Source organism: Geospiza fortis, unplaced genomic scaffold, assembly GCF_000277835.1.
Source record: "Geospiza fortis unplaced genomic scaffold, GeoFor_1.0 scaffold1212, whole genome shotgun sequence".
NCBI lineage: Eukaryota > Metazoa > Chordata > Aves > Passeriformes > Thraupidae > Geospiza > Geospiza fortis.
Window position 1 is genome coordinate 47336 of NW_005054626.1, and position 9961 is coordinate 57296.

Here is a 9961-nt window from a genome sequence, read left to right on the forward strand (position 1 = left end):
GTTCCAGAATCTCCAGATTGTATCCAGGCAGGAATGCTTGGCTCTTCGCTCTGGGCTCACATCTCACAATGGGATGCTGTAGTTCTTATCAGCCATGCAGGGACATTCCATAGCCTTTTATCAGCAGATGTCTCCCCAGTTGTGGAAGAGATAAGGAAAACTGCCCACTGAACAGAAGACAACTGCCATACAGGTGGTAAATAAAATACAATTTGCTTGCCAATCCAGGACAGGACAGCATAGAATGGGAGTGTGGAGTCCAGCCATCCAGATGTTGTCAGTGCACAAGGACACAGCATTTGATTTCACTGTGTGACAGAAGGTTTTGGTTCTGTGGCAGCACTCCTGAAGGCACAGAGGCACAGACTGTGCAGGCACAGGGCACACAGACATTTAGGGAATCCTGGCTGTGCTCCCCAGAGGCAGGGGAAGCACGCGAGGATGGGAGCACCGTGAGCAGTGCACTCACAGCCATCCCCACCTGACAGGAGTGATGAACTGCTCACCTCAGCACGGGAGGAATCATCTCCTCATCTCATTGAAAAGATCAAAATTCTAACGGGCTTTGAAGCATTTTTGTCTTTTCCCCCTGGCACTGTCTGAATTGCCTTTTCAAATGCTAAACAGCAGAGATACACAGTAAAGCATTTTCTTAAGGAAGTTCCTAACGAAGTTCCGGCTCCTGGTTACTCATTAGACCCAAAGAAGAAAAGTCCTTTAAAAATAAGTAAAAATGACACAACAAGAATTGCTGCCAGAATAATTTATACATCAGAAATGTCCTTTTCTCCCAGGAACAGCCAGTTATAAAGGAAGGACAGCTCAAAACCACAGCTCTGCTGCACATCTGCAGCATGAAAACCTCACCTGGGCCTCGTTTCCAAAAGCAGAACAAGTCTCCAAGCCTGTCCCCAAACCAACACTGCCCAGAACTGGCCTGAATGGAACAGACCCACAACCAGCTGGGTTTCCAAGTGCCAGCTGCCATCAGAATTCTTGTGTGCTCATGGCTGGTAACTAAAGCAAAGGAAAACTTACATCCAAAGCTTTGTACACACAATCAAATTGAAAAGTAAATCCTATTTTTGCTTTCCCTTCACACAGACATGGCATTCTGTGTTTAGATGAACAGATACATGTGTATTACAAACTTGTTTGACCCTAATTTACTGGCTTTGCAGGGAAATGCACACAGCTATTTCAGAAACCTTCCTTTCACTAGTTTGAGTTATCATATTTGAACACAGGTGACCCAAATTAAATAGTGTATTTTCAGTGACTTCAACACAATTTCATCTCTTTCAATTCAATGTCATTAATATTTCCTTTCTCTGCTCCTGTCTTTCTCTATCCCTTACTGATGTCTCCTGCCTATCATGGTTATTTTGATGTTATGGTGTACTTTTAAAAGTTTTATTAAAATGGTGAGAAGGCAGATATTAAACAAACCTGGCTGACTAATACAGAAAAACTCAATTTCACAGGCAAACTTCATCTCCCTCATCTGCTGGGGCTTGTCTGTCTCAGCAGCTCAGGCCCAAACTAACTTTTATACCTGGAGATTTTCTGGAGATTAAAAAAACCCCACAAATTTCAGATGAATTTTTCCAGATCCTGACAGATGCAATAGGAAAAATACATTAGGAGCAAAACAAGAATCCTAAAGCATTTCCTCTTGTCTGCAGCAAGCACCAGACCCACCCCAAGCACTTGATGCCACGGCACAACCATAAATAGCAGCTCTGGGCTGCTGCCGCATCCTGCAGAGGAAAGAGCTCCCCTGCCACACTTCCTGGGGACTCTGAGCACTCAGCCTGCCCTGCCAGCCCCACTGCAGCACAGGGACAGGGGCCAGACCGGGTAAGTGTCAGCCAGCACCTCCCCAGCTCTCCCTTCTGCGTTTCTGCCACAGTTCTGGTTTCTCTTTGAGTTTGGGCTTCTTGCTGCTTCTATATTTAATCAGAAGAGATCATCTTTTCCATAAATAACAACTTCTTTTAGCCAGATGTCATAGTCTGTCCTTCTAAGAGGTTTACTTTGGGGAAAAGAACTCTGGTAGATTCCTTGAAAAATCACAGATGAGTATCTGGGTTCAGAGCAAAGATGCTCAGAATACCCAGTCCTAGATTTCAGTTTATCTTAATGGCTGCAATAGGCTTTAAGGATGAACAAAACATAATGTAGTGCATGTACCAATGTCAAAAATTGGTTAATGAACCATCCTAGCAAAAAAAAAATGGGGGTGGGGGAGGTGGGTGGAAGCACAATACAGAAGGTAAATGATGGCTGTCAAGGAGAGTTGAGTCTGGGCAGTTATAGAGGAACACATGGAAAAGAAAATAAGCAACAGGTGGCACAGGACACAGAGAGGAACCACAAGGTATTTGTCAACTCACTGACAAATACACAGGAGATGGGTAAGATGAGTATTTCAGCTTCAGAAAGAAAGAAGATTTTCAGACATTTACATTCAATCCCTTAAGCTTCATTTTGAAAACTGGTTTAAACACACAATTTTAACTCTAGATCTATGATGATATGGAAGCAGAACAGAAACCTTTACCTAAAACTAAACTGTTTTTTCCCATCATCTCCTGGTGACATTCTGCCCCAGAATTTTGATCAATAATATTTTTTGTACAATTATGAAGGGAAAAGAGTGAACCAGAGAGGAAAAGGAAGAACTGTGCTCTGTCTTCAGTGTTTGTGCTGAAGTTGGGGAGTGATTCTGTGGGACATACAGAAAAATATTTTTGTACAATTATGAGTGGAAAACAATAACCAGAGAGAAAAGGGAAGGACTGTGCTCTGTCTTCAATGTTTATGCTGAAGATGGGGAGAGTGGTTCTGTGGAACATACAGAAAGCTAAAGATTTGTCATAGTTGAGACAGAGACAATGGAAAGCAACACACTCCATTTCCAGAAGGCTTCAAACCCTGTTTTCATTCTAGCATGCATGCTTGTTCTACATTCTTACAAAGCTCATAAATTTACACTTTACTCACTTGTCCCAAGAGACAAGCAAAGTGCTTCTTGGAATAAGCAGTTACAGGTTTCACTTATTTATCCTTCTTTCTTTCTTGGTTTCTATGTCAACAACCTTGGTAGGAAATTCTTTCAGGGATAAACATGGATCCTCTTGTCAAACTTTTCTCAATGGCTCACAGAGGTCGCTGTAAAACCTCTTCCACAAAGATTTTATTCCAGAAACCTAAACCTGGGAGAGAAATAACCTCTGTGGAACCACGCTAATAAACCTCACTTCTTGTTGTTTCTGCAGCTGCAGATGGAGCTGCTGGCCGTGCTGGGCTGTGCCCTGCTGCTCCCCACGGTGCTGGGGGAGGATTGTCCATCCCAGTGCAGCTGCTGGTCCCTGGGGGAGCCCTGGGGGACAGGGGTGGACTGCAGCTCTCGGGGGCTGCGCGCCCTGCCCGCCCTGCCCCGCCTGACCCGCATCCTGCACCTGCACAACAACAGCCTGGCCTCCATCCCCGCCGGGGCCCTGGACGGCCTGGGCCACCTGCAGGAGCTGAGGCTGTGGGACAACCCCTGGCACTGTGACTGTCACATCCTGTACCTGAAGCTCTGGCTGCAGGATTTCTCGGCGCCCGCGCTCGCCCGGCTCCGCTGCGCCAGCCCCGCTCCGCTCAGGATGAAGCCCCTGGGGCAGCTGACTGGGAATGACCTGGGTGTCTGCACCAGGCTTCTCCCGACCAAGTGCCTCCAGTTCTTCTGGAGAGACCTCATTTTAATTGCTGGAGCAGTAATTACCCTCCTTTTAGTGGCGTGGGCTCTGAAGTTCTCCAAAAAGCTGGTCTGCCAGCTCCGCCTCGGGAGCCGCCGGCTGAGGAGGAGCATCCCCAAAACCCACAAGGTACTGTGAGCACTTCCCTGCCCTGGCAGAAACTCCAAACTCCTCCACAACAAAAGAGCACTGCTAGCACTGGTTTGAATAGTCAGTGCTAGAAAAGCCCAAAGTCTGGGTCCTCATGCGAGTTGGATTTAATTTTTGTCCAAAAAGAAGCTTGGTGAGGTTTGGACAGACAACTTCCACCCTGCTGCCATCTGCTCGTGTGAAGAGCAGATTCCACATTTTTAAAAATCATTTAACTTAGCATTTTCCCACTGAATTCTCAGCTCTTATAGAAAGAAGATTCACACCCCTACACTTGTTAATAAATGGAGACGAACACAAATTGTATTATTTTAACAACTCATTTCTCACTGTGAGTTTACAACCCATCAGCATCTCTTGGTGTCCCGGGGGCTTGGCAGGACCATTCCTGTGTGCGGGAAAACTCAGCCCTCTCTTCCTCAGGTTCAGGAGCTCCCTGCCACCAAAAGCACCCAGATTACACAGACCAGACACTGAATGCATCCCTGATTGAATGCAGTTAAAGATGGACTGGGAATGGCAATATAATCAGCAAAATAATTTTGAATCTCATGGAATTTCCTGGAGGGTGAACAATGATAAACCATTCTGTGTGGAACTGAAATAATGGGTGCTTATTGAACATTCATATTGAGCCAAATTTGATATCTTTCACGATTCTAAATATTTCTGATTAAATTTCTAAGATATTTCCAGAACTTGTCCTTTGGACATAATTTTAGGATATTTCCCCTGCACTGAGCTTTTCAATGTTTTAAAAGACAACAGCCATTTTGTACAAATGCAGAATACTACAGAAGAAATGCACTCTGCCATCTCTCATGGAATTTCCCACATGATATTTCTTGTTTCCTGAAAATGAAATAAATCATTAACACTAAAAGCTTATCACTCTCTCTTCTAGTGCCTATAAACTAGATATGCATGGAATAGTGAACTGCTTTACCACATGGCTTCAATAGTACAAATATTTTTAAAATGAGCAATTAATGAACATTTCTGCTTACACCAACCAACACATCAAATAAAATACCCAGAATACAGGAAAAAATAATTGAGAGAACTTTTCTGTCCTTAACATTTCTGTTTACACCAACCAACACATCAAATAAGATGCACAGAATACAAGAAAAAAATTATTGAGAGAACTTTTCTGTCCTTATAAGAAGAAAGAGAAGGGAATCTCTTCCATGGCAGTAGTTCACATTCTACCAAAACAGCTTTGCATTTATAACTTTTAATCCATTTGGGTTTCATCTGGAAAAAAAAACCCTCTGCAAAGGGGAGAGCTGGAACTAACTGAGGGTCAAAAGCAACACTCAGTGTTTATCTGGCAGGGCCACTTTGTCATGCTTAGCCACACACTCCATCAAACTGCATAAATAACATCAGAGCTGCTAACAACGTGCAAAGGCAGGAAAATACGTCAGCTATCAAAATGAAACATGCAGGCAGCACTCCTAAAATGGGTTTGGAACACCCCAGAAACTGTCACTGCATCCTGCCTGCAAGGGGCAAACTGGTGGTGGCTGTATCTGCTGGCACAGTCTGGGAACACAGGTGTGACTGCTGGGATGAAAAAATAATAAAATAAAATAAAATAAAATAAAAATAAAATAAAATAAAATAAAATAAAATAAAATAAAATAAAATAAAATAAAATAAAATAAAATGAGGTTTGCTTCCACAGTGGGCAGGACAATTCATCAGTCAGCATTATTGCCCAAAGCCTCACAGTAGCACACAGAGAAGGTTTGTGTGAAATGCAATTCTGGATGAACTGCAATTCTGTGTAGACTGAAACTCAGTTAAGCTGAGGAATATTTGCAGGTTTCACTTATTAAATAGCACAGTGTATGAATCACCTTTTTGCCTATAAATTCTCTATATTTTGTTAACACTGGAGCAAACAGCATTGCTCAAGCTGAACTGTCCAGCTTCCTGCTTGCCTTCTGCCAGGTTTTAGTTAGAGTTTATTCCAGGTTTGAGCTCACGCACCAGAGCAGTTTGCAAGGCTCCATCATCACAAAACACTGCTGTCCTTTGTGCTGCAGGGCCACCATCCTGACAGAATGTGGTTATTATGATTAATATAATTATTAATGTGCTAATAGCCAGCTCTGGAGCTCCTTGGAACACAAGGCAGCTTGTTCCCTAAGAACCACCCTGCCTCAGCTCAGAGCAGGGTGAATAAAACAGCCCAGCTCTGCCCAATGGAATAAACCAGCCCAGCCAATGGAATAAAACATCCCAGCTCTGCCCAATGGAATAAAACATCCCAGCTCTGCCCAATGGAATAAAACAGCCCAGCTCTGCCCAGTGGAATAAAACAGCCCAACCAATGAAATAAAACAGCCCAGCTCTGCCCAGTGGAATAAAAGTGGCTCTGCCCAGTGGAATAAACCAGCCCAGCTCTGCCCCATGAAATAAAACATCCCAGCTCTGCCCAATGGGATAAACCAGCCCAACCAATGGAATAAAACATCCCAGCTCTGCCCAGTGGAATAAACCAGGCCAGCTCAGCCCCAGGGAACAGAAGTGTCTCTGCCCTGTGGAGCTCTCTGGCTTTGCAGCACTGATGTTGCTCCTCTGGGCGCAGCCACTCTGGAGCTGCCTGCTGCAGTCAGCTACAAACACTCTTTTCTGCACCAGAACTGAAAGAGTTGAAGCACTTCTGCTCGTTTATGGGACAGAAGGATTTCCAAGTCCACAAAGAAAGCAACAGCAGCTGCTGGGGCCACTGGAGCTCCTGGGAAAGCACAGCAGGATCAGGGGAGCCTGGGGAGGAGCTGCCCAAAAGGTGCCAAGGGTGGAGCTGAGCAAGTGGGAAAAACAGTGGCATTGCCATGGACATGTGATATGCCTGCTTTTTTATTTAGTTTAATTTTATTTTTCTTTTTAATGGAAAATACCTTCCTCCTGCCTGCACAGGGCAATGGCAACTGCCAGCAGCTCCAATCCAGGTGGCAGTGCCAGGGAGGGCTGGGCACCTGGACAGGGCAGGAGGTGACATGGCTTGGGGAATGGAGCCAGCTCGAGCCCTCCTGCCCGGGCAGGAGCAGCTGCTTGCCACATAGGAGCAAAAGTGCATGCTTGTTATTTTAGAAGAGACGCTTATTCAGAGTAAAATTGCAGTATTTTCACTAAAATGTGCCTGCCACTGGTTTGGAGTCACTGAATTTCCATGATTTCTGCCCCATCCCATGCTCTAAGGCTGTTGGTATTTTAAGAACATACATTTCTCATGTGTTTCAAATCCCAGCTCCTGCAGGTGAAGGTTAAAAGATGAATGAGATCTAAGTGCACTTGACAGATTTCTTTTTCAGGAAGAAACCTGAAAACAGCTTTTTGTTTCACCCATGCTTTGAGAATCAGCCCAGCCTTTCCCAGCAGCTCTGGGCAGCTCCATGAGATGCCTATGTGGCATTTTCCTGTTCTCTCTTCTCTTACATGTGAGTGAGTGTAGGAAGTGGGTTTGAATTTACACATCTCCATGGGCTCACACTCATCTAACCTGAGAGGATTTTGACTGTAAACCTGTCCTAAGGTTTGCTCAGCAACCTCGGTAAAATCAATTCTCACCAAATTCATACTAGAGACCAAGCAGAGCTCTGCTCTCAGGAACAAAATGCATTGCAAAGTTAACCAGATTGTTCTGTATTTATCACTTGGTTAAGTGGCTGTGAATTGAAGGATTCAGATTTAGTGCTCCCTTTCAAAGAATTTAACTGCACAGAAAATGAGTAATACAAAGTAAAATATTTCTTTCTGTTCAGTCAAACCCCAGCTAAGCCATAAGAGAGATGTCACATAATGACAGTAATTTTTCATTTTATTTGCACACCTTCTGCTTGCACTGACCAGATATGGAACTGCATTAAAAACTACTAGAATAACTTGTTCAATAAAAAGAGAAAAACTCACCCAAGAAAAAGTTTCAAACAGCAGAAAACCAAGACTTTTCCTAGCTTAATAGGACAAGAAAAAATAGGGATTCCCTCAGGTGAACAGGAAATTTCCTCTATTTTTGAACTAGAAAACATAAACTGTAAGAACTGAACACTAATTCAATGTACAAAACACACACTGAATGCAGTGAAACAGGCTCTTGGCTGGTGTGTGCTGCCACTCTTGTATTCTAAATTAATTAGCCAATACACATTCATTCTCATGCTGATTTATGTTTAAATGCACTGTTTGGAGAATTATTAAAATAGAATTTGAGGCTTCATAAAACTGCTGCTTTTCCTGGATTCTTAAGGCCCACACACTTGCATGTTATGATTTATACCTGAATTACAGGATTTTAGTTTTCACTGCCAACAGATAAAATATTAGCAATTCCTACCTAATGGCTCCTTTGAAGGTGCTAAGTTTACTGTGATGCTTAGCAATGCTAAGTTTATTTATCTTAAAGCCTTTTCTGTCCAGAGCACAAACCCATTTCCCGAAGTGCTGCAGCTCTGTTGCTGGAACCCACGTAAACATTTTGCCATTAGATTGACTCCAGTGAAATTCAGATTGCACTCAATAATGGGCGTGTGACAACAAATTGCTCCAGTTGCATAATGGCCACATGGCTGCTGTTTATACTGAGCTCCTTCCCAGGGGCACTTTGCTCCTGACGTGGCCTCTCCAGTGCCTTCCCCAGTGTCCATCCCAGTGATGTCACAGCCACTGCCTGACCTGGCATCTTCATTTCAGCCAAAAGAAGTGTTAGAGTTTAGAATGTTGCTCAGATTTCATTTGGCTTGGCTTGTCTGACCAGCATCCATCCAGTTCTCTAGCAATCCAGAGTTATTGAAATTGAATGGTGCTGTTCTGCATCAAGATATTCCCTGGGAAAAGTGGACTGAAACCTCTTCCCTCAGAAAACTGTTAAGGAATAGGGCCACAGAAATAAAGAGCATTCATCTTAGTCCAAGGGGAAAAATTCAAATGAGGCCTTTTCTTACATGACCTTGATCCCTAGAGAAGGGAGTGTCAGCGGGGATGGATTGCAGCCTCCCTTTTCTCCTTGAATCATCTCTCTTGTCTCCTCTTTAGGGGTCAAAAGGGTTTTACCTCCTAACTAATAATTTATTTTTTGACAAGGATTTATAGGTTGCCTCCTACGGCCACGGAGAAGGACTCTGGAACCTGACACATCCAAATAAAATCGACCTTTGCAGCCCTCTCCCATCAGCAGCAGGGCAAAGCAGAGGAAGGTCTGGCCATGGCCACACCACCAAAGGCTGCCCTCCAGACAGCAGAGCATTTAGAACTGAGGGTATTTTGATTTCCCTGAGTTTGCAAGGACACTGCAAAACCCAGTAATGTAATGTTCAGGCGCATTTATCAAAAGCTGGATTAGGGAAAGGCAAAAACTAAACCAGCAGCATTACAGCCTGAAGAGACAGTGTGGCTGGACAGTGCCCAGGCACAAAGGGGCCTGGGGGTACTTGTAAGAGCTGAAATGAGGGATGTGGGACGCCAGGGACTCTCCAAAATGCAGTTTATTGTATACAAAATGCAGTTTGCTGTATCCAAAATGCAGTTTATTGTATACAAAATGCAGTTTGCTGTATCCAAAATGCAGTTTATTGTATCCAAGGTGTCACAGCAGCCCAGGGTGGTGGGTGACAGAGCTGTGCCCACAGCTGTCAGCTCCAGCTGCAGGCAAGCCTGGAGACCCTTTGGGTTTGGTTACATTGCATTATAGACTTTTCTTTGCTGAGCATCTTCATACAGCAGAACCAATCTATACCTTAACTATTATCTCTAGCCTATCATAACTGCTGTAATTACCATATTCATGTTACTGTTCTCCAGTCACTAAAAGTTAGCACATTACAGTTTAAGCTAGAAGTTGTTTTTCAGTTTTCTTGCAGTGGAAAATTCTGAGACCTTTTTTCCACTTGCAACTTTGCTGACTTGTTTGCCTGTGCTCTCTTTCTGCTTGGTAAAAACATCTTCTTGTTTGGGGTGGGTTTATCCTTTGCTCTAAGCCATAAAAACGCCTTCTAACTAACACACCCTTTGCCTCCTTGGTTATCCAGTGAGACTGGCTCAGCAATTCTTTTCTT

At 43.8% G+C, this 9961-nt stretch overlaps 1 protein-coding gene across 1 annotated transcript; it reads left to right on the forward strand.

Moving 5' to 3' along the window:
- Window positions 1–441: 441 nt before the first annotated feature.
- On the forward strand, window positions 442–4121 carry GP9 (glycoprotein IX platelet). The gene is given in 4 exon segments (XM_031064764.1): window positions 442–452; window positions 1738–1784; window positions 1787–1860; window positions 3282–4121. Coding segments are annotated over 4 exon segments (735 nt in total). The 3' UTR covers window positions 3885–4121.
- The last annotated feature ends 5840 nt before the right edge of the window (window positions 4122–9961 follow it).